Genomic DNA, 25,581 nt, shown 5'->3' with positions numbered 1-25,581 from the left:
ACGTCAGCACACTCAGCTAATTTTTGTATTTTTAGTAGAGACAGGGTTTCACCATGTTGGTCAGGCTGGTCACGAACTCCTGATCTCATGATCTGCCCACCTCTGCCTTCCAAAGTGTCAGGATCACAGGCGTGAGCCACTGAACCCGGACTTGTCCTTTCTTTTAAGTCCCCCCGTGCAATTCTTCACCTGCTGACTTTTCCATAGTAAGCATTAATTAATTAGTTAATTATTTTTGAGACAGGGTCTCACTGTGTGGTCCAGCCTGGAGTGCAGTGTCACAGTCGTGGCTCACTGCAGACTTGAACTCCTGCCCTAAAGTGGTCCTCCTGCCTTGGCATCAGGTGCTGTGCCTGGCCTATTAATATATATATATATATTTTTTTTTCTGAGACGGAGTCTCATTCTGTCACCCAGGCTGGGGTGCAGTGGTGCCATCTTGGCTCACTGCAACCTCCACCTCCCAGGTTCAAGCGATTCTCCTGCCTCAGTAGCTGGGACTTCAGGTGCCTGCCACCAAAACCCGGCTATTTTTTTGTATTTTTAGTAGAGATGGGGTTTCACCATGTTGCTCAGCCTGGTTTCGAACTCCTGACCTCGTGATCTGTACACCTCGGCCTCCCAAAGTGCTGGGATTACAAGTGTGACCCACTGCTCCCAGCCCTAATTTTTTAATTAGAAAAGATAATTAACTAAAGATAGACAAAAATAATTTTAGAATAGCATCGATAGATGGTGTGTCTTGGGAGAAAGGTAAGATTTAAGAAGTCAAACAGGCTGGGTGCAGTGGCTCAGACCTGTAATCCCAGGACTTTGGGAGGCCAAGGTGGGCGGATCACGAGGTCAGGAGATCTAGACCATCCTGGCTAACACGGTGAAACCCTGTCTCTACTAAAAATACAAAAAATTATCTGGGCATGGTGGTGGGCACCTGTAGTCCCAGCTACTCAGGAGGCTGAGGCAGGAGAATGGCATGAACTCGGGAGGTGGAGCTTGCAGTGAGCTGAGATCGCACCACTGCCCTCCAACCTGGGCGACAGAGCGAGACTCTGACTCAAAAAAAAAAAAAAAAAAAAGAAGAAGTCAAATAAAGACCTCTTTTCTTGATTCCTATTCAAAGCATCCTGCTCCCTTTAACCCACATGCCTACTCCTGTGCCCTTTCTGAAATATCCTGAGAGATTTGTTTCCACTATTTGTAATATCCTATAGTTTTTTGTAAGCCCTATAGTTTTAGAATTGAAATTCTGTGTCCTATTAGACTCAGAGTAGCATTTTGAGAAGTCCTTTAATGCCTTTCTTTTCTAAAAATAGGATATTTTGGCTGGACAAAGTGGCTTATACCTGTAATCCTAGCACTTTGAGAGGCCAAGGCCCAAGTTCAAGACCAGCCCGGGCAACATAGTGAGACCCCATCTCTACAAAACATTAAAAAACTAGCTGGGTGTGGTGGTGCATGCCTGTAGTCTCGGCTACTCAGGAGGCTGAGGAGGGAGGATTACTTGAGCCCAGGAGGTCAAGGCTGCAGTAAGCCATGATTGCATTGCTGCATTCTAGCCTGATAACAAAGTTGAGACTCTGTCTCAAAAAAAAGAGAAAAAAAATTTTAAAGTACAGTTTTAGAATGGGCACAGTGGCTCATGCCTGTAATCCCAGCACTTTGGGAGGCTGAGGTAGGCAGATCACTTGAGGCCAAGAATTCAAGACCAGCCTGGCCAATGTGGCAAAACCCTGTCTCTACTTAAAATAGAAAAATTAGCTGGGTGTGGTGGCACATGACCATAATCCCAGCTACTCAGGAGGCTGAGGCAGGAGGATCACTTGAACCCAGAAGGTGGAGGTTGCAGGGAGCCATGATAGGGCCACTGTGCTCCAACCTGGGTGACAGAGCAAGACTCTGTCTCCAAAACAAAACAGACACAAAAACAATACAATAACCCCAAATTCCTCAACTTTTAGGTATCTAGGGAGGTTTCTGGACTAGGACTCTGAAGACTTTTAAGAAGGGGGACAATCTTGCTCTTGGGAAACTTTTTTTTTTTTTTTTTTTTAGACAGAGTCTGCCTCTGTCGCCCATGCTGGAGTACAGTGGCACAAGCTCAGCTCACTGCAACTTCTGCCTGGCAGGTTCAAGGGATTCTCCTGCCTCAGCCTCCTGAGTAGCTGGGGTTACAGGTGCATGCTGCCACACCTGGCTAATTTTTTATATTTTTGGTAGAGAAGGGGTTTCACCATGTTGGCCAGGCTGGTCTCGAACTCTTGACCTCAAGTCATCTGTCTGCCTCAGCCTCCCAAAATGCTGGGATTACAGACGTGAGCCACCACACCAGGCCATGGGAAACTAACATTAATAGATGTGTAGCTAAGTGATGAGAAGGGAGGAGTTGGAGAAGGAGTTACATGGTCCTGCCAGGGATGCCTTTGAGCCTATGCCCTCTCCCAGGGCACCCCTCCATTGTTACTCAGTAAGGAGACCAAGGACACAATGAGAGCTGCTCCCTTGGGATGAGAAGCATCAAGATAATTTCCTGCGTGGCATGTGCCTGTAGTCCCAGCTACCTGGGTGGCCGAGGCAGGAGAATTGCTTGAGCCTTGGCATTTGATTGCGGCCTGAGCAACATAGCAAGACTTTGTCTTAAGAAAAAAGAACGACAATTTTTTTTTTGTCTTGGCCATAGTCTCCCTGTCGCCTAAATGATTGAGGGTGGGAATGGAAGTAGAATCAAAATAATAGGAAACTCAAAGTTGCCTGAGATCCATGAAAAAATGAGTCACTTTTAAAAAAATATGCCTTTTTTTCTGTAACATCTTTTTAAAAATCAGATGTTTTCTCATTTATATGGACTCTAAATAAAATGAAGATATCTTTTTTAAATGATAATTTTTTAGAAGTTTTATGGAAAACAAATTTTTTTGAGAGAGGTCTGGCTTTGTCACTCAGGCTACAGTACAGTGGCATGATCTGACTCACTGCGACCTCCACCTCTCTGGCTCAAGCGAGCCTCCCAACTCAGCCTCCCAAGTAACTGGGACTACAAGCATAAGCCACCATGCCCAGATGATTTGGGTGTTTTTCATAGAGTTGGGGTCTTGCCATGTTGCCCAGGCTGATTTCAAACTCCTGAGCTCAAGTGATCTGCAAACCTTGGCCTCCCAAAATGCTGGGATTACGAATGTGGGCAACTGTGCTGGCTTATTATGAAAATTCTCAAAAATATATTAAAGTAGGGAGGATAGTAGAATGAACCTTCATTTACTCATTGCTCAACTTCAGCAGTTATCAAACCACCACTATACCCTTCCCATCCCCCTCAAACTGGATTATTTAGAAGCAAATCCTAGTCATTTTATCATGCTAAACAGCAATGTTTAGCATGTACCTCTACAAGAAAATAACAAAAAGGACTTTTGATTATTTACAAATCTTAATCTTGTTTCCCTTTCATTCCTCATCTATCCGGGGGCACGGATTAGGAAGCTTGAGTTCTAACCCTGGTTTGCCACTTGCTTACAGTGTGAGCAGGGGCAAATCATTTAACCTTTCCGGACTTGGCATTTTTCTCACCTGAGTGAGGGAACTAGATGATTTGCAAGGTCCCTTCTAGTTCTAGAAATCAAAAATTCATGCAAGGGCCATCCTTGCATGAAACATACAGATTTGGTGCAGTATCTATTTACTGGTTTTTGGTTGTTTTTTTTTTTTTTTTTTTTTTTGGTGCAGTGCCCAGTTCAGAGTCAAGACCCTCTCAATGAAGAGGCAAGCAAAAGGCCTAGAGGCTGCTAGTGGCGGAATCTTTAACCTGGAGCTTTAAAAAAGAAATAAGCCTTGGAGCTGCCCTTCTGTGCAGTTTCATGCTGCCTTCAGTATCTCTTCTCATAACCTCAATTTATCTTTTTTTTTTTCTTTTTTTGAGATGGAGTCTTGCTCTGTTGCCCAGGCTGGAGTGCAGTGGCACGATCTCTGCTTACTGCAAACTCTGCCGCCCAGTTTCAAGCGATTCTCCTGCCTCAGCCTCCTGAATAGCTGGTATTAGAGGTGCCTGCCACCATGTCCAGATAATGTTTTTGTATTTTTAGTAGAGACAGGGTTTCACCATGTTGTCCAGGCTAGTCTCAAACTCCTGACCTTAGGTGATCCACCTGCCTTGTCCTCCCAAAGTGCTCGTGTGAGCCACCCCGCCCTGCCGGTGACCTGTTACTTTATTAAATAACAGGAATTGATTTCTGTCATGTTCCAGGTGACTGTGAAGGAATAAGAATACTCATTTTATGGCCAAATCAACTGTGTGTGAAGTAAAGTAGGTGCATTTCAGGTTGCCTGGTAAAAGAAGGATTAAGTCTGATATAGGGTTTGTCTTTTAAAATTGTGGAAAACATGCATATCGTAGATTGAATTTTAGGGAAAGATATGGGTCCTATTGGGTTAATAGTGGAATCTTTGGGTAAGATCGTGCCCAGCCCTGAGGACTGTTGCCAACGCTTCCCTCACTGCGTATGCCATGTGCTCCTGAGGACATCCTCTTGTTGGCTTCCCACACCATCATTACAACTGGAACAAGAGACGCATAAAGAGTGAGTGGCCCAGCGTGGCTCAGCTGGTAAGTGACGGACATGGGCTTGGACCCAGGACTTCCAGCTGCTGCAGCATGTGTCCTGCTCCCCTACAGCTTGAAGTAGGGCTAGGGAAATGAAACTGGAGGACTTCTTGGAAAAAGAAACTTGATTATCAGCGTAGTGGTACGCTACGCTGAATGCTTATGAAGAGCAAATGCTTATGAATACTGCACCTGTGCTTTAAAAGTCACCATGAGCTGGGCATTGTGGCTCACGTCTGTAATCCCAGCACTTTGGAAGGCTGAGACAGGTGGATCATTTGAGGTCAGGAGTTCGAGGTCAGCTTGGCCAACCTGAAAAAAAACCCATCTCTACAACAACAACAAAAAAGAAAGAAAGAAAGAAAGAAAGAAAGAAAGAAAGAAAGAAAGAAAGAAAAGAAAGAAGGAAAGAAGGAAAGAAGGAAAGAAAGAAAGAAAGAAAGAAAGAAAGAAAGAAAGAAAGAAAGAAAGAAAGAAAGAAAGAAAGGAAGGAAAGAAAGAAAATTAGCCAAACCTGCTTGCTTGAACCCAGGAGGTGGAGGTCCAGCCTAAGCGACAGAGAGAGAGAGAGAGGGAAAAAAAATAAAAAACAAACACCACCACCACCATGACCCAGAGAAAGAAAGAAAGAAAGAAAGAAAGAAAGAAAGAAAGAAAGAAAGAAAGAAAGAAAACAAAAAAAAAAATGAAGTTCCCAAATGGAAAAAGCCCCTAAAATTACCATTTTAAAGCACAAGCCCTAATCAGCTCTGGGGATTTGTAGGAAACTCATCAAAGTTATTGATGGGAACTATTGTTTTGGTGCCAGGGTTTTCAATTGGGAGTTAGATTAAAAAGGACCAAAGATGACAGCTGATATTTCAAACTGAAACCAACGTTCCTCAGTGGAAAGCTTTCCCGGACAGTGCATTTTGGGGTTGGTTGCTGTACTTGGAGATACCCCTGGGTTGGAGGACACACTTCTGGCTGATTTGAGGGGCTTCTGAAGAGAACCAAAATGTGCACTCTTTGTGTTCTTGCACCGTGACTATTAGTCTGTGAGACTCTGTCCTTAGCAGGAAATGGTAAAGGAATCAGCAGGAAGCCTAAAACAAGGGAAGGGAAACTCCTCCCTCCTATCAAAGGCCAGGCAAGGGCGAGGATGAGAATAGAGAGTGGGGCATGTGCATTAAGCCGTCTGGGGTAGTGGTAGGGATAGACATGTTGAAATGGAGAGTGTTCGAATCTTGAAAGGAAGTAAGGAAAATGTATACGCCACAAGGGCAAGGATGTATGATAGGCTTGTATTTATTGTATAACTTTATTTTATTATATTATTTTTATTTTTTTGAAATGGAATCTCTTTCTGTCACCCAGGCTGGAGTGCAATGGCACGATCTCAACTCACTGCAACCTCTGCCTCCCAGGTTCAAGTAATTCTCCTACCCCTGCCTCCCGAGTAGCTGGGACTACAGGCGCCCGCCACCACGCCTGGCTAATTTTTTGTATTTTTAGTAGAGACAGGGTTTCACCGTGTTAGCCAGGATGGTCTTGATCTCCTGACCTCGTGATCCACCTGCCTCGGCCTCCCAAAGTGCTGGGATTACAGGCGTGGACCACAGCACCTGACCTTTATTGTATAACTTTAATATAGAGCCTTAGTCCTCCAGAAATCTGCATGATGCCCAGGGAAAATGCTGTTCCTTTATCTACATGAGGCAGAGGTTTGTGTTGTTTGCTGAGGTCCAGCAGCTCGCTGTGAGTACAATCTCTCCCTCGTTCCTGATTTCTGGCTTATTCAAGCCCAGAGGACCCAAAACTCAAGTTGAAAGTTTTGACTAGGAGAACAGATAAAAGTAGAAATGGAATCCAATCATAAGAAATGCTCAGTGTGAAGGAGAGAGGAATGCAAAATAATTTTTCTGTTTTACCATGGTCTTTGTAACTGAAAATCGTACGTTCTTGAGATAGAGAGCCGATGATCCAATGCAAGAAACTGAATTTAAGAAGAAACTGTTCATCTGAAATCCGACAACTCATTCTTGAAGGTTAGAGCTCAGCTTTGAAGTTTCACTTCATGAGCTTGGCTCAGTGAGATATGCTACTCCCCAGTGAAAAATAAAATGAAGATAATGTTTTATGTTGAAAGTGCTCGGTGATGAAAAGGCAGCACCTAGCTCCCTTATCTCATCAAAAATGCAGCAGATTCTCAATATTAGCAATCTCGTGTTTAGATTGTTACCTGAGGTGAAACCCTGTCTCTACTAAAAATACCTAAGGAAAGGAAAAACAAACTGTCCCAAATGCTGATTCTACTGTTTCAGTAGGGAAAAAAAATTTCTGGCAGGCAAGTGGCAAACAACAAAACTTTTGAAAAAGCAGGCCTGGGGGGAGTCCAGTACAGTTTCATAATGGGTATGAATAGTTATTTTACTGTGTTTCCCCCCCCGCCAACTTTCTTTCTGGGTTTTGATGTGGATCTCTTTCTATTTGTTCAGGAAATTGTGACGTGTGTTCTGGGCAGGGTTTGAGGTTTTGGAACCTTTTCTAAAAGGGACAGAGAGCACCCTGCTACATTTCCTAATCAAGAAGTTGGCGTGCAGCCGGGAGAGCTGGAGTGAGTTGGTCATGATGCAGAAGCTACTCAAATGCAGTCGGCTCGTCCTGGCTCTTGCCCTCATCCTGGTTCTGGAATCCTCAGTTCAAGGTAAGACTCAGGAGTCTTGTTCCCCAGCCATCTTCTCTGTAAGCCCCATAGTCCATACAAGTCATTAGATTCATTTTAAGGCATAGAATGTATAATAAATATTATGGGAAAGGAGGCAAAGAAGAAGGATTTGGGGTCGCCGAACCCTTTAATATAAGTTCAGTTAAGTTTGGTACCAAGAAAAATTAAACTCGGCGGCCTGTGCATTCTTGTAAACTCTTACAATGATTGAAATGTGCTATTTTGGGATGAAAATGTGAGGTTTATACATTTTAAAAAGCTCAAGGAATCCAGAAAATGACTCCTGTGTGTGTTGCATGGAGGAGATGGCACCTTTGAGTGTTTGGGGGTTTCTGCCTACCCCTCAGTGTCTACATCAGCCCCAAGTTCTAGTGCGCTGTGACGGTGTCATCGTTATTTTAATACTGGGAGATGTTATATTCCAATTGGGGTGAATCTGACTGTGTGTATTTTTTTTCTTCTTTTTTTTTTTAAAGATAAATTTGGTTCTTACTGAAAACTCAATTATGGTTAGACATAGCTAATGTAAACCCTCTCAGATTTTAGAGAGAAGGCCAAATAATTTGGTATTTATACTGTTGCTCAGAGAAACATCATATTCGGAAATATCTTCCTACGTTTATCTATCATTTAGTGTTGTTTAGTCAGACTCTGAAACAACTTAAAACCTCTAATGACTGAGACAATGAAAATGATAGGCTTGTAAGAAAAATACCATTTGTTCTTCTTTGGTAAATAAGGAATCATGTCTAAATAAGACAGAGATCATGGCTCGATAGAGAGATGGCTGAGCTTATAGTCGAAAAACATTAGGTTAGGCCAAATGGTAAGGGAAATGTTGAGTCACAATGACACACATTTTCTAGATTTGTTTCGTCAAAGCGACTTTTGGTTGTCATGATCTTGCTTCCGGTGGAGATGAAATCTTACAGATGATCGCAGAGACATTCATTTTATGTTAGAAATTTATAAAATAATTTTCTTCTAGTTATGCTAATACTGAAAAAAGAGGAAGTAATGTTTCTGGAACTTTATTAATCAATGTATTTTAAAAATATAAAACGTTGTCAGTTTTAGGGAACAGGCTTCCCTGGGATATTTTGGGGAATATCTTCAGCTTGATGAAGTAATTCCCAAATAACCATGTGGTCTGACAAGATCGAGAGTAATGAGTTCCATACTTTAGTACAGTCTTGAGTGGCTAGATGGTGCTGAGCGTACCCTAACCAGAGATACGTAAGTCTTTATGTTTTCAAAATTTCCCAGAAACGTGAATTTCCCACTAAGATTCATTAAGGAAAACTAGAATGAAAACAAAAACTTTCCTTGCACAGTATTTATTAGAAAGAAATGAAGAAGACCGGGCGTGATGGCTCACACCTGTAATCCCAGCACTTTGGGAGGCCAAGGCAGGCGGATCATGAGGTCAGGAGTTCGAAACCACCCTGGCCAACATAGTGAAACCCCATCTCTACTAAAATTACAAAAAAAATTAGCCTGGTGTGGTGGCACGCACCTGTCATCCCAGCTACTTAGGAGGCTGAGGCTCAATTGCTTGAACCTGGGAGGCAGAGGTTGCAGTGAGCTGAGATCACACCACTGTACTCCAGCCCGGGTGACAGTGCAAGACTCTGTCAGAAAGAAAGAAAGAGAGGAAGAGAGAAAGAGAGAGAAAGGAAAGAAAGAAAGGGAAAGAAAGAAAGAAAATAATTCATTATGAAATTGTATAGAATACTAGCATTTATACCATGACCTCATAGGTTTAGCTCTTTGTTAGAAAAGGAAACCATAGAAAGAGACAAGGGAGAAACTGACAAACTAGGGTGTTTCTGAAAAAAGGCTCTTGGTATCGGGCTCAAGGGCCTGTGCCCACATGTGAGCGTGCAGGGAAATAGATGTCCCTGACTGGCTGCACGTGTGAGTGACTGCAGCACGAGGCTGTGATGTGAAGAGTCGTGACACCATTTCCTCATACCTCCACGCAATGCCAGATATTATTCGACAACATTCTTCCTGTCTTGTAAAAAGTGTTTATCTAGCCCCTTGGTTTAGCTGATCAAATCAGCTAGGCTTTTGGCTTGCTTTTACTGAGCATATTCAAAACCATTTCAGGTTACTATAATGGTTTGCTCAGGTTGCCATAACAAAGTACCACGGACTGAGTAGCTTAAACAACAGAAGTTTATTTCCTCACAGTTCTGAAAATGGGAGTCCAAGATCAAGGTGCTGGCCGGGTCGGTCGCATTCTGAGGACTCTCTCCTTGGCTTATAGATGGCACCTTCTCCCTTGTCTGCACATGGTCTTTCCTCCATGCATCCGTGTCTTAATACCGTCTTCTTAGAAGGTTACCAGACATTGGATCAAGGCCACCCTAATGGCCTCATCTTAACTAACTGTATCTGCAGTGACCCTATTTCTGAACAATTTCACATTGTGGGATTCTGTGGGTTAGAACTTCAACATATGAATTTGATGGTGGTATATTTTTACTATTAGTCAAACCCAAGTAAAGATGTGGCGTAAGATTGTGTCTACCGAGCACAAAGAAATGGAAATTTGGGGATGTGTGGGTAACGCTGGAGAGCACAGATGACTAATCTATCTCCAGGTGATTTGATGAGGCCTGTGAATCCTACACTCTTATTGCCTCTCTTTTCCTATATACCCATAAAGAAAAAAAAATGGAATATCCATGAACAGGTGCAGCCAAGGGGGCCAGGCCCCCATGTGTCCACTGTATACTGTCTCCTAGCTCACAGGAACGATATTGATCCACTCATTGTGCTGCTGTTTGTAAAGTGATTTCACATCCATTCTCTGGTAATTATCAACACATTCCCTGTGAGGAGGAATTAGCATTAGTTATAGAGGAGAAAACTGGATCTGACATTTCTCATCTCATTTGCTCTATACAGCAACCTCTTGCAAAAAATTTGTGAGTCATGCCCAAGACCCATTACAACTAATTAACAACTGAACTGGTCGTCTAATTTCAAGGTCAGAATTAACTTTCTACTGCAGCTCATGGATTAGAGGTTTTCTTTATTTAAACAAACAAACAAACAAACAAACAAAACATCCTTTGACTGTAGCCCTTGCTATAATATTTCCCACTGAACTGAGGGAGAAATTGAAAGTAAACTTAGGAGCTTTTTATAGCTTGTCAAACCGTGCAAGAGTTGGGGAAGCTTATCCGTCCTGTGGAATTGATAGACCAGGAGGAAGTCACTCCGGCTTAGATAATGCTACCATTCTGAATGAATCAAATGGTCTTCTTTTCCCCTTCATGGTAGTTGCTGCTTAAGTTTCTCTAACATGCCTGCAGTAAGTTTCCATTAAGAATAGGAAATTAGGCCCGGTGCAATGGCTCACGTCTATAGTCTTAGCACTTTGGGAGAACGAGGAAGGTGGATTACTTGAGGTCAGGAGTTAAAGACCAGCCTGGCCAACATGGTGAAACCCCCGTCTCTACTAAAAATACAAAAATTAGCTGGACATGGTGGTATGCACCTGTAATCCCAGCTACTCAAGAGGCTGAGGCAGGAGAACCACTTGAACCTGGGAGGTGGAGGTTGCAGTGAGCCAAGATCATGTCACTGCACTCCAGCCTGGGCGATAGACTGAGACTCCGTCTCAAAAAACAAAAAAAAAATTAGTACATTGTGATTGTGTTGGGGGAAAAGTTAGTGCCATAATATAAAAAGGTATGGACTATTGGAGAAAGTTGTTTGCTTTGGTAACATTTACTCATAGAAAGTATGAGGATTCAGGGTGGTGGGGGAGGTGGGCAGTGAGGGATAGGATTCAAATAAAAACCATTCTTTCCCTTGGAATCCACCTCACAATTAACCAACAAATCCCATCAGTGGGCCTTTTAGGAAGATAACATTTCTGTCCATGAGCATACCCACTGTAATCACAAGACATTTATCTCAAGCAAGATAGAGTCAAGATACTCTCACAACCACAGGGGCTGGAACTGCAAATTTTCACATCCTGCCAACGCCCTTGAATAGCTATGTCAAGAATTTAGTGTGTGTAACTTGTTCTTTATTTTAAAGTACATTTAACATCATTGGCCCCGAATTAGATAGACTTTTGGAGTGGGAATCCTTCTACTTTTGATTTATTTATAAAATTTTAAAATAGCTTTGTTGAGATGGTGTTCACATACCATACAATTCACCCATTAAAAATGTTTGATTCAATGATTAGGCCAGGTGTGGTGGCTGATGCTTGTAATTCCAGCACTTTGGGAGGCCAAGGCAGGTGGATCACTTGAGGTCAGGAGTTTGAGACCAGTCTGGCCAACATGGCGAGAACTTGTCTCTACTAAAAATACAAAAATTAACTGGGCGTGGTGGCGTGCACCTGTAATTCCAGCTACTTGCGAGACTGAGGCAGGAGAATCACTTGAACCTGGGAGGCGGAGGTTGCAGTTAGCTGAGATTGCATCACTGCGCTCCAGCCTGGATGATGGAGTAAGACTGTCTCAAAAAAAAAAAAAAAAAAGTGTTCAATTCAGTGTTGTTTAGTATGTTCAGAGTCATGCAGCCATCACTATAATTGCTTTTAGAACATTTTCATCACCCCCAAGAAGAAAGACTTCATTACGATATTTAATTAGCTGAGATTCTGAACTCTGGGGGAATTTTGTATTCTAGAAATATTTTTTACTAATTTGCTACAGTTGCATTTGTCATGCTGGTGAAAAGATTGGTCTTTCACCTGGATACTTTCTCATTAAGCATTATTTTTCTGTTTAGCTTCCTATGTAAGCAATTTTCTCAGCTTGATATTCAGTGTGTCAGTGGCTTGCAGAAGGACTGCCTAGGCCTGCTCTGTCCAGTATGGTAGCCACAAGTCACTTGTGGCTACTGAACACTTGAAATGTGGTGAGGCCAAATTGGGACATGCTGTGAATGCAAAATATACACGATTTGGAAGCCTTAGTAAGAAGAAAAGAATGCAAAATATCCCATTAATAACTTTTATATTGATGATATGTTAAAGGACAATATTTGAATATATTTTTAGGTTAAACAAAATGTATTACAATTAATTTCACCTGTTACTTTTTACTTTTAAAAATATGGCCGCTAGAACATTGAAAACTCTATGTGGTTTGCTTTATGTTTCTATTGGACAGAGCTGGTCTAGACAGCATAAGGTGTGAAGACACCGCCCTCTGCTGGAGAGGATGCTGGATTTTTATTTCACCTACAGGAAGAGACGTATAAGTAGCAATTAGATGCCAAACTAATGCTACCTCAGGAAAGAATCAAAAGGAAAGAAAGAGGGGAACTAGGCCAGGCGTGGAGGCTCACGCCTGTAATCCCAGCACTTTGGGAGGCTGAGGCAAGCGGATCACGAAGTCAGGAGATCGAGACCATCCTGGCTAACTCCGTCTCTACTAAAAATGCAAAAAATTAGCTGGGCATGGTGACACGCGCCTGTAATCCCAGCTACTCGGGAGCCTGAGGCAGAAGAATAGCTTGAACTCAGGTGGCGGAAGTTGCAGTGAGCTGAAATGTGCCACGGCACTCCAGCCTGGGCAACAGAGCCAGACTCTATCTCAAAATAAAAAGAAATAAAAAAAAAAAAAAAAAGAAAGAAAGAAAAAAAAAGAAAGAAAGAAAGTCCATAAATTGAGAATCCTAGAGATACTAAATGGTAGAATAGGAATTTGAATTTAAATTTATAAGATGTTCACTATCAGAGATTATAGGCCATTGTGGTCCTCCTTCTCATGAGAGAAACTAGCAGTGAAGAGCTCTGACTACGTGCTAGGTACTACTCTAAGAACCTAACATTTGTATCTCATTATTAGCTCTATTACTGCTCCATCCTACAGATGAGAAAATTGAGGCACAGGGAGTTTAAGTTGGCCAAGATCACACAGCCAGTAAGGGGCAGACATTGAAAAGTAATTTTGCCTGCCTTATTCCCAGCCTCCAGGCAGTGGCAGAGCTAACTCATTTTGGACAAACAGCTCTCCCAGACCAGACATTGTAAGCTATACTCAGGAATCACAGGAAAGATTATGATAGAATAATATATAGTTACAAAGAAAAGAAAGAAAATCCAATGGGAGAATATTTACTGTTTTCTATATTAAAGTGTTTAATGTTTATGTTTTTAGAGGAATATAGTTTATTATAGCAATTTAGAAAACAAAATGAGAAAAAAAAAACAAAGATTCTGCCACCAGTTATTTTTGTGTATTTCCTTCCATTTCCCCCCCATGTCTGTTTATATAATTGAAACTTTTATTCACACAAAGTGGTATTCTGATTTTCTCAATTATTTTTATTTATTTTTAATTTTGTAAATTTTTTCTTGTGAGACAGTCTGCTCTGTCACCCAGGCTTGGGTGCAGTCGTGCAATCTTGGCTCACTGTGACCTCCCAGGCTTAAGCAATCCTCTTAAGCAGCTGGGACTATAGGTGCATGCTACCACATCCAGCTAATTTTTAAAATCTTTTTTTTTTTTTTTTTTTGGCAGAGATGGGAGTCTACCTATGTTGCCCAGCCTGGTATTGAACTCCTCGGCTCAAGTGATCCTCCCACCTCAGTCTCCCAAAGTGCTGGGACTTCAGGCGTGAGCTATCATACCCAGCCTAATTTTTACTTTTATTTGATTTAAAAAAAAAAAAAAAAAAGGTATTGCCCTACCCGCCTCTCACCCTCTCACTCATTTTTAAGTATAGATTTTTCTACAATGCCACATCATCTTTTCCATAAAAAGTACTTTTGACTGGGCGTGGTGGCTCATGCCTATAATCCCAGCACTTTGGGAGACCGAGGTGGGTGGATCACCTGAGGTCAGAAGTTCGAGACCAGCCTGGCCAACATGATGAAACCGTGTCCCTACTAAAACTACAAAAGTTAGCTGGGTGTGATTGTGGGCACCTGTCATCCCAGCTACTCAGGAGGCTAAGGCAGGAGAATCGCTTGAACCTGGGAGGCAGAGGTTGCAGTGAGCCGAGATTGCACCACTGCACTCGAGCCTGGGTAACAGAGTGAGACTCCATTAAAAAAAAAAAAAAAAAAAAAAAGGACTTTTCTTCATTTGGTTAGTATTCTCTTATGAGTTGATGCCTTGTAATTTATCTGAGTGTTTTCCATTATTTTGTGGTGAGCTTTAAAACCACCCTTCCTGCCTTTCAAGAATCCTAGACATGCCCCTTCTTGCTAGGTAATTATTAGTTGCACTTATTAGAATAAAGTGTATGCTTGGAGTGGGGAGGAGATGAACTTTTTGAAGAACGGTGAAGTATTTCTCGCCACCAGGCCTTTGTCTTTGCTAAATTGAGGAAGGAAGATTTTATTTCATTAGCTAATAAAGAACCTCCTATATAGGCCAGGCACAGCGGCTCACGCCTGTAATCCTTGCACTTTCAGAGGCTGAGGTGGGTGGATTGCCTGAGCTCAGGAGTTCGAGGCCAACTTGGGCAACATGGTGAAACCCCATCTCTACTAAAAATACAAAAAATTAGCTGGGCGTGGTGGTGAGCACCTGTAATCCCAGTTACTTCAGAGGGTGAAGCAGAAAAATTGCTTGAACTCGGGAGGCGGAGGCTGCCATGACCCGAGATTGTGCCACTGCACTCCAGCCTGGGCAACAGAGAAAGACTCTCTCTCAATAAAATAAAACAAAATAAGATAAATAAATAAATAAATAAATAAATAAATAAATCTCCTATATAACCTTATAACATCAGATTTGGAACCTTTTCCGTAGAAATGAAATTCAGAAGAAGCTGAGACTCAGATATTCCAAGCTGCCTGGGCCTCTGTGGATAGAGGAAACTTGTTCTTGTGAAATCTGAGTGCAAAGACACAGGACAAATTGTTATCTACTTTTCATTCCTAAGGATCCTGTATGGCCCTAAAACACAAGAACTAGAATTCTGTAATACCACGGGTACCACACAGTGTGTTCCTTCCCCTTTCTGAACCTGATTTGACTCATCTCTATGAAAAGATGTGGGCTTTGGGGTCAGATGTGGGTTGGAATCCTGGATTCTTTACTTAGAGCCTGTGTGGCTGCAATTTTCTTTTGTGTAAAATTGAGATAATAGTACAAAAGTAACAACAGTTAATATTATCAAGTGTTTACTGTGTGCCTGGCACTGTGTTAAATTCTTTACGTTTATTTTCTCGTTTAATTTTTGTGATAGATTTATGGCACTATTAGTATCTTCATATTACAGTAAGGGTTCAGAGAAGTTAAGGTTTCATAACGAGTCAGCAGAGCTGGGACTTCCCTCCAGGCAGCTGATTCCAAGGCCTATTTTAACTTTAAACTCTGCTACTTTTTGGAATGTAGTAAGAAGGACGATTTATATAAAACACTGGCACGTAGTAGGTGCTGCTGTTATATGAATGGGCGTAAAATCTGTCTACATTTTGCCTTTTACCAAATTTAGAATCTATTTAGTTAAAACCTTCTTAGGGCAGGCTGGGTGCAGTGGCTCATGCCTGTAATCTCAGCACTCTGGGAGGCCAAGGCAGGAGGATTGCTTGAGCCCAGGCATTTGAGACCAACCTGGGCACATAGTGAGACCCCATCTCTCCAAACAAAACAAAACAAAACAAAACAAAAACAAAAAACAAAACAAACCAAAACTAGTTAGGCATGGTGGTGTGCCTGTAGCCGCAGTTACTCAGGAGGCTGGGGTGGGAGAATGGCTTGAGCCCAGGAGTTGAAGGTTGCAGTGAGCTATGATCACAGTACTGCACTCCAGCTTGGGCAGCAGAGTGAGACCCTGTCTTGAAAAAAAGCAAAAATAAAAGCTTCTTAGGACAGAGTGATTAGAAGCTGTGTAGTAGATACTTAGTAACAATGTGGGTTCCTTGTTGGGCAGGTTATCCAGCCAGGTACCAATGGGTGCGCTGCAATCCAGACAGTAATTCTGCAAACTGCATTGAAGAAAAAGGACCAATGTTCGACCTACTTCCAAGTGAATCCAACAAGATCCCCCGGCTGAGGACTGACCTTTTTCCGTAAGTGGACTTTTCTCTATTTATTTATTTATTTATTTATTTATTTATTTATTTATTTTTGAGACAGAGTTTCACTTTTCTTGCCCAGGCTGGAGTGCAATGGTGCGATCTCAGCTCACTGCAACCTCCGCCTCCTAGGTTCAAGTGATTCTCCTGCTTCAGCCTCCCGAGCAGCTGGGATTTCAGGCGCCCGCCACCATGCCCAGCTGAATTTTTTTTTTTTTTTGAGATGGAATCTCACTCTGTCGCCCAGGCTGGAGTGCAGTGGCTTATTCTCGGCTCACTGCAAGCTCCACCTCCTGGGTTCACGCCATTCTCCCGCCTCAGCCTCCAGAGTAGCTGGGACTACAGGAACCTGCCACCACTCTCAGCTAATTTTTTTGTATTTTTAGTAGAGATGGGGTTTCACCTTATTAGCCAGGATGGTCTCAATCTCCTGACCTAGTGATCTGCCTGCCTTGACCTCCCAAAATGCTGGGATTACAGGCGTAAGCCACCGCGCCCAGCCTAATTTTTTGTATTTTTAGTGGAGACGGGGTTTCCTCATCTTGGCCAGGCTGGTCTCGAACTCCTGACCTCAGGTGATCCACTCGCCTCGGCCTCCCAAAGTATTGAGATTAGAAGCATGAGCCACCATGCCTGGCCTTTTCTCTAATTTTAAAGTGTCCGTAATTTCACAACCTCTTGGCACAGATGTGGGAGTGTTTTTCTTCAAGCTGTCCAGAGTGTTTTGATTCAAGCTCTTGCTTTGGTAGTTTGGCTCTTACTCTGCAGTACATAGTAAAACTGTACTGTATACACTGGCATATGACATGTGCGAGTATACATGATTCACCTGTTTTTGAAAGTTTTTTTGTGGATGGTAGACAGGAGCATTGAGGGCTTTTCATCAACAGGTATTGAAAATGATTGAACATTGTTTTATTTGTGTAAACAGAACACACTACATATTAAAATCCAATAATTAACTGAATGGATAAGCAAAATGTGATATAAGTATACAAAGGAATATTATTGGGTCATAAAAAGAATGAAGTACTGACACATGCTACAACATAGATAAACCTTGGAAACATTATGCAGAGTGAAGGAAGGCCAGACACAAAAAGCCACATATTGTATGATTCAATTTAGATGAAATGTCCAGAATAGAGGCAAATCCCTAGAGGCAGGAAGCAGATTAGTGGGTTCCAGGGGCTGGGGAAAGGGAGGAATAAGGAGTGACTGCTAATGGGTATGAGGTTTTTTCTTGGAGGAGGTGATTAAAGTGTTCTTCTGCCAGGGGTGGAGGCTCATGCCTGTAATCCCAGCACTTTGGGAGGCCAAGGCGGGAGAATTGTTTGAGCCCAGGAGTTTGAGACCAGCCTGGGCAACATAGTGAGACCCTATCTCTATTTCAAATACATTGTTTATATTAAAAAATGTTCTTCAATTAGATGGTAATTATTTTTAAAAATGGCCAGGTGCAGAGGCTCATGCCTATAATCCCAGCACCTTGGGAGGCTGAGGTGGGAGGATCCCTTGAGCCCAGGAGGTTTGGGACCAGCCTGGGCAATACAGCAAGACCCCGTCTCTACAAAAAATACAAAAATTAGCCAGGCATGGTGATGTGCACTTGTGGTCCCAGCTACTCGGGAGGCTGAGGTGGGAGAATCTCTTGAGCCTAGGTTGAGCCTGCAGTGAACCCTATTTATGCCATTGCACTCCAGCCTGGGCAACACAGTGAGACCCTGTCTCAAAAAAAAAAAAATTAGGGAAAGGAAGAATAATTGGCCATGACTTGTAAAACAAAAATCAAATCTCTTCTTGATCAGATAAAACTTGCTTTAAACTTGCAAAAAAGACCTGATATAAATTCATGAGTAACAAAAATTGAATTATATTAGAAACCATTAATTCAATGAATACTAAAGCTATATAGGATGCAGCAAAATATATATACTAAGAAAAGGATTATCATAAAAGTTTTAATCTCCAGGCTCAAATCTAGAAAATCATTATCCTCAAAGCCAGGTGGTTCATCGTGCTCCAAACCAGGTACATTTCACATCACTTTGGGATCCTGGTGACTTCCTCTTTTTTTTTTTTTTTGAGACAGGATCTTCTCTGTCACCCAGGATGGAGTGCAGTGGTGTGATCATAGCTCACTGCAGCCTCGAACTCCTCAAGTGATCTTCCTGCCTCAGCCTCCCTAGTAGCTGGGACCACAGGCACAGAGCACCATGCCCAGCTAATTAAAAAAAATTTTTTTTTTTTTGTAGAGATGGGGGTCTCTGTATGTTTCCTAGGCTGGTCATGTACTCCTAAGCTCAAGCAGTTCCCACCTCAGCATCCCAAAGTGCTGGAATTACAGGCATGAGCCACCATTCCCAGCGCTGGTGACTTTCTCCATCACTGGTATTCACTGCGTTAGTGATTACATCATTACAGTCTTCAATATGCAACTTTGTACTTTGTAGTCCTACTCCTGCATTCATACTTTAAGGTCTCAGCATTAAGTTTGAATGTAATATTACAGCATCCTCCATTATTTTAAGTCATTGGTTTCAATACTAATTCATTTAAATCTAAAATGTTAGGCTGCAGTGGCTCATGCCTGTAATCCCCCCAGTTTGGGAGACTGAGGTGGGAGGATCACTTGAGGCCAATAATTTGATACCAGCCTGGGCAACACGGCAAGACCCCATCTCTGTTTAAAAATTAGTGGCCAGGCACTATGGCTCACGCCTGTAATCCCAACACTTTGGGAGGCCAAGGCAGATTGCTTGAGGTCAGGAGTTGGAGACCAGCCTGGCCAACATGGCGGAAACCCATTTCTACTAAAAATACAAAAATTAGCTGGGCATGGTGGCACGCCTGTAATCCCAGCTATTAAGAGGCTGAGGCAGGCAGATTGGGAGGCCAAGGCAGGCAGATTGCAGGCAGATTGCTTTGAGACCAGCCTGGGTAACATGGAGAAACCCTGTCTCTACAGAAAAATACAAAAATTAGCCAAACATGGAGAAACTTCGTCTCTACAGAAAAATACAAAAACTAGCCAGGCATGCCTGTGGTCCCAGTGACTCGGGAGGCTGAGGTGGGAGGATTGCTTGATCCTGAGAGGTCAAGGCTGAAGTGAGCCGTGGTGTGGCACTGCACTCCAGCCAGGGTGACAGAGTAAAACCTTGTCTCAAAATAAATAAATACATTTAAAATGAATAAATACGATTAAAACTAAAATTAAAAAATAAAACAAAATGTTAAGAGAATAGCTCAAATTCTCCAAAAGAACGCTTGCACACCGTTCCTCCTCTGCTCAAATCTCTATTTTCCTTCCTCAAAGCCAGTAACTTTGCTTCTCACCCTGACCCTGTGCTTTCCTTCCCGTCATTGCGAAAGAATGGTCCTTGCTTCTGTGCCGATCCCAAGCCCTTTTGCCCTCAGATCCTCCTGTCCTCCCCTGGCCCTGCTCTGTACTAGCTGTGGGGTGGGAGGAGAACTGACCCCTGGGGTCTGCATTTCTCAGGCTCCCAGGGCTGTGGCTGACTTTGGCCGATGGGAGACAAGGAAGAGAGATTGAGAGCTTGGGAGGAAGGGAGAGAGGCATGTTTCTTCTCCTTACTCCCTGCCTTGGGTGGCACCTTGGGCAGGACTGTGTTTCGCCCATAGCCTCAGCTCCCACCAGATGCCTCTAGTCCCTGGGCTCAGGAAATAGACAACCTCCTTCCACTATAGCTGTAGCCCAAAGAGGGCAGTATTTCTTTTCTTTTCTTCTTTCTTTCTTTCTCTTTTCTTTCTTTCTTTCTTTCTTTCTTTCTTTCTTTCTTTCTTTCTTTCTTTCTTTCTTTCTTTCTTTCTTTCTTTCTTTCTTCTTTCTTTCTCTCTCTCTCTTTCTTTCTCTCTTTCTTTCTCTCTTTCTTTCTTTCTTTCTTTCTTTCTTTCTTTCTTTCTTTCTTCTTTCTTTCTTTTCTTTCTTTTCCTTCTTTCCTTCTTTCCTTCTTTCTTTCTTTTTTTCAGAGTCTCACTCTTGTTACCCAGGCTGGAATGCAGTGGTGCGATCTTGGCTCACTGCCACCTCTGCCTCCCAGGTTCAAGCTATTCACCTGCCTCAGCCTCCTGAGTAGCTGGGATTACAGGCGTGCCACTATGCCCAGCTAATTTTGTATTTTTGGTAGAGATGGGATTTTGCCATGTTGACCAGGCTGGTCTTGAACTTCTGACGTCAATTGATCTGCCTGCCTCAGTCTCCCCAAGTGTTGGGATTACAGGCATGAGCCACTGCGCCCAGCCGAGGGAAATATTTTCTTGCTATTGCTAATCTCTGGGTTACCTCGCTATCCCCCATTTGGCTTTACTTCTCCTCCATCACCTGTATGAGGAATTCCCTCTGTGTTAAATATCTGGAGAAGTTTCCTGATTGGACCCTGGCTGTTGCAGCTTCCAAGGCCACCTCTTTTTATGGCCAGTATCCTTTTCCCATGCATCTTCTCCAGGACTTCCATTCTGCAGTTATCTCTCCGAACCCAGTGTCTTCTTCCCATCAGTATCTTAGTATACTTCTTCCCATCAGTATCTCAGTACTTTAGTATCTCCTATGTTCAGGCAACATCTCTCCTTTGACTCTGTGTCCTCTCCAGCAGTTGCCCTTCTCTGCACCTCTTCACAATAACATCTCCTGAAAGGGCCACCCATGCCTGCTCCCTCCTTTCCTCACCACCTCTGCAGCTAGACTTCTGTTCCTACACTCCACCCTGGTTGACAAAGTCACTGATTACTTCTCTATTTTCAGCTTACTTGACCCTTAATTGCCTTCAAAAATGGCTGACTGTGCCATGCATGTAATCCCAGCACTTTGGGAGGCCAAGGCAGGAGGATCACTTGAGCTCAGGAGTTCAAGACGAGCCTGCCTGGGCAACACAGTGAGACCCTATCTACAAAAAATAGAAAAATTAGCCGGGCATGGTGACTCAGGCCTGTGGTCCCAGCTACAAAGGAAGCTGAGGTGGGAGGACGGCTTGAGTTCGGGAGGGTGAGGCTGCAGTGAGCCATGATCATGCCACTGCACTCCAGCCCACACAACAGAAGAAGGCCCTTTCTTTTACAAGAAAAAAAAAAATTGTTGACCCCTCCCTTGAAATGCTTTTGTCTTGGGGCTTACATGCCCTGCCTTATCCTGTTTCTTCCTACTTCTCTGGTTGTGCTTTTTCCTCTGCTCAATATTTAACATGTTGGTGTGACCCTGGCTGTGGCCTGGTCCCCCTTCTCTATCTACATGTTTTCTGTCGATGACCTCCATTGGTTCCAAGGGTTTAACTACCAAATCTGTGTTTCCAGCTCTGACACCCCAGGCTAAAGTAGCCACCTGGTCACTCCCTGTTACATTAGTCAATTTCATTTATCTGTACCACCTACGATTTTCCTGATTCATTTATTCACTGATTGTCTGTCTTCGCCACTAAAATAAAAACTTCTTGAGCAGGAGCTTCATTGGTCTGCCTCTGTTCTATCCCAGGCCCTCAAAACAAGGACCAGATGTTCAACAAATATTTATTGAATGTGTACATGAGTTAAAACTCTAATTGGTTATATGCTGGTGGTTTATTATTTTCATGGAGGAAATGACTTGTAAGCTGTGACACTCAGCTTTTGTCTCTGATCCTTCGTTATCCTATTCTGTCACCGAGGGCTGTCGTCATTGCTCGGACCATTTTGTGCTCTTTGAATTTCTAATCATCACAGTCAACCCAGAAGGCAGCCTTACCTTTCAGCACTCTTCAGCTGAATGAATGCAAGTTGGAGACAGGGTCATTTTTTGATAGGAAATTGAATGTTTATATGCTGGTATATATATAAAGCTTAGCTTCTTACAAAGAATTTCTCAAAAGTGAGCTTTGTTGAAGCACTTTTATGGAAATTTTAATTTAGGAAAAAATGTCATCTGTCTGGGCTGACTTAGTTGTTAGTTGTTCGTCCTTTCTTTTTTTTTTGGTGGAGGGTACGGAGTTTTGCTCTCGTAGCCCAGACTGGAGTGCAGTGGCACGATCTCGGCTCACTGCAACCTCCGCCTCCCAGGTTCAAGCGATTCTCCTGCTTCAGCCTCTTAAGTAGCTGGGATTACAGGCATGCACCACCATGCCCGGCTAATTTTTGTATTGTTAGTAGAAACGGGGTGTCACCATGTTGGCCAAGCTGGTCTCAAAACCCTGACCTCAGGTGATCCACCTGCCTCAGTCTCCCAAAGTGCTAGGATTACAGGCGTGAGCCACCGCACCTGGCAGTTTGTCCTCCCTTTAGAGAGAAAGAGGTCTTTTTTTGAGACGGTCTTGCTCTGTTGCCCAGGCTGGAGTGCAATGGCGCGATCTTGGCTCACTGCAACCTCTGCCTCCCTGGTTCAAGCGATTCGGTCACCACAGCCTTCTGAGTAGCTGGGATTACAAGCGTGTGCCACCATGCCTGGTTAATTTTTGTATTTTCAGTACAGACGGGGTTTCACCATGTTAGTCAGGCTGGTTTCGAGCTCCTGACCTCAATTGATCACCTACCTTGGCCTCCCAAAGTGCTTGGATTACAAACATGAGCCACCACACCCGGCCAAGAGGCCTTCTTTTAAAAATGATTTATTGGGCCGGGTGCAGTGGCTCACGCCTGTAATCCCAGGACTTTGGGAGGCTGAGGTGGGTGGTTCACAAGGTCAGGAGTTTAAGACCAGCCTGGCCAATATGGTGAAACCCCATCTCTACTAAAAATACAAAAATTAGCCGGGTGTGGTGGCGCACACCTGTAGTCCCAGCTACTTGGGAGGCTGAGGCAGGAGAATCACTTGAACCTGGGAGGCGGAGGTTGCAGTGAGCCGAGATGGCACCACTGCACTCCAGCCTGGGCAACAGAGCAAGACTCTGTCTCCAAAAATAAAAATTAAAAAAATAAAAATAAAAATGATTTCTTAAGTAAATTTCAAATATAGAATGTATATGCTAGTGATAACAAAATTAACACTGTTTATCTGCAATAGGTAGATGTGGAGTTGATCGGTGCAATAAGTATAGGCAAACACATAGGAACATTTGACCTGTTTTTTTGTTGGTTTTAAAACATTGAATAATTTGGAAGCTTTTAAATCTCTTAATTTAAGCAACTAGATCGCTCTATTTATCTCCTTATCTTTAAAAAAAACTGTTAAAATTATCTTTCCCACATATCAAACTCTACTGTTTTTTTTTCCCATTTTTCTTTCATACTTCAGAAAGACAAGAATCCAGGACTTGAATCGTATCTTCCCACTTTCTGAGGACTATTCTGGATCAGGTTCCGGCTCCGGCTCTGGATCAGGATCTGGGAGTGGCTTCGTAACTGAAATGGAACAAGATTACCAACCAGTAGATGAAAGTGATGCTTTCCATGACAACCTTAGGTCTCTTGACAGGAATCTGCCCTCAGACAGCCAGGACTTGGGTCAACATGGATTAGAAGAGGATTTTATGATATAAAAGAGAATTTTCCCACCTTGACACCAGGCAATGTATTTAGCATATTTTGTGTACCATGGTTAGATGATCAACCTTGGGACAAAGGATTTTATAGACATTTTTAAACATCTGAAAAAGAAGCTTAAGTTTTATCATCCTTTTTTTCCTCATGAATTCTTAAAGGATTATGCTTTAATGCTGTTATCTATCTTATTGTTCTTGAAAATACCTGCATTTTTTGGTATCATATTCAGCCAACATCATTATGAAATTAATTAGATTCCCATGGCCATAAAATGGCTTTAAAGAATATATTTTTTTTTTTAAAAATGGTTTGAGAAGCAAATTGGCAGGTAATATTTCGTACCTAAATTAAGAATCTGACTTGGATTGTGAATTACAGATATGCCCCTTTTCTTATAAAAACAAAACAAAAAAATAGTGAAGCACAGTGAATTTGTAGAGTGGGGGTATTTGACATATTTTACAGTGTGGAGTGTACTATATACTATTACCTTTGAATGTGTTTGCAGAGCTAGTGGACATGTTTATCTACAAGTACAATTGCTGTTACATAACACCCCAAATAACTCCCAAATTAAAGCACAGTTGTGCTCTCAATACCTCATACTGCTTTACCTTTTTTTCCTGGATATCTGCGTATTTTCAAATGTTACTATATATTAAAGCAGAAATATAACCAAAGGTTAAGTTGTCTCGGATCTCTTGTTCTAAACCCAGGAAATAGTTATTTTTGGCCAGACGTTTCTCTAGAAGTCTTATCAACAAAACAACTTTAAACGTATTCTACAGTAAACACAAGTTTTGTAACTAGAATTAAATCATACTAACTAGCAGGTGAAGAAAGCAATGATGCCTTAGCAAGAGGGTTATACCTCTCAAAGCACTTCCTCACCTGAAAGATAGTTCCATCTCTGTTCCCCTTAGTTCTGAAAAGCCTCCTTGCATTGCCGTCATGGATTCTGTGCTACACTGTCCAGATCCCAGCTTCAGAACTGAATACTTACTCAAATTAATCTCTGCTGGTGAGAGCCACCTTGCCCAAGGTCATGCTGTTTGCAGGGCAGCCTGCATCCAGTGACTGGCTGATGTGGGTATATCAAGGCCTGAACTCAGAAGGGTCATACAGATTCAAAACTCCCCACAGGGTCAGCTCAGGTTGTGCTGGGACTACTTTGTAGCTCAATTTCTTCTTTACTCAGTTTTACTTCCTTCCATTCCACTCATAGGTGTCTAACCTGAGAGTGCTCCCTTAGAAATTTTCTGCTGGTTTCCATCTCAGAATTTGCTTCTTGGAGAACACAACTTGTGACAGGTTGTGCCAGGAGGGATAGGAAATGGATGCTGAGATGGGATTTTGGAGCTAGATTGCCTGCTGCCTGGCTGGCAATAAGGACTCCATCCTTGGCCGTAGATGAGCACAGGCACAAGATAGCAGTGCAATTGTTAAAATTTTCACTGGTAATGAACCGAGATGGTGTACCAGTGGAAGGGAGTGCACCAGGGTATGATGTACTAGGAGTCTGAGAAATGTTGGCAAGTAGTAATAATAAAGACAATGGTATTGGTTGGCTATTGCTGTACTTAATTAGTGCTTTTGAAAAAGATAATGAAAGGCTAAGGATGATTAATTAAAGGCTAAATGTAAAAATCATTGTGCCTCCTTGGCAGCATATTAAGAAACTCTCTTCTGTAATAGAAGGACTCAAAAGGCTGAGGACCAGGCCCAGGACTTATGAGAATAGCAGATGGCTGGGCGCGATGGCTCACACCTGCAATCCCAACGCTTTGTGGGGGCTGAGGC

At 42.7% G+C, this 25,581-nt stretch overlaps 1 protein-coding gene across 2 annotated transcripts; it reads left to right on the top strand.

Moving 5' to 3' along the window:
- Positions 1-7,146: 7,146 nt before the first annotated feature.
- SRGN (serglycin) lies at positions 7,147-24,461 on the top strand. 2 transcript variants are annotated; one of them, XM_005565677.4, is made up of 3 exons: positions 7,147-7,280; positions 16,173-16,311; positions 23,534-24,461. In XM_005565677.4, exons 1-3 carry the CDS (start codon positions 7,202-7,204, stop codon positions 23,775-23,777), a joined length of 462 nt encoding a protein of 153 aa, XP_005565734.1. In that variant the 5' UTR covers positions 7,147-7,201; the 3' UTR covers positions 23,778-24,461. The 2 variants fall into 2 exon arrangements, with proteins under 2 accessions (XP_005565734.1, XP_045217050.1); XM_045361115.2 differs by lacking the exon at positions 16,173-16,311.
- Positions 24,462-25,581: the final 1,120 nt, after the last annotated feature.

This window comes from Macaca fascicularis, chromosome 9 (genome assembly GCF_037993035.2).
Source record: "Macaca fascicularis isolate 582-1 chromosome 9, T2T-MFA8v1.1".
Taxonomy (NCBI): Eukaryota; Metazoa; Chordata; class Mammalia; order Primates; family Cercopithecidae; genus Macaca; species Macaca fascicularis.
This window is presented reverse-complemented; position numbering and strand designations above follow the sequence as displayed.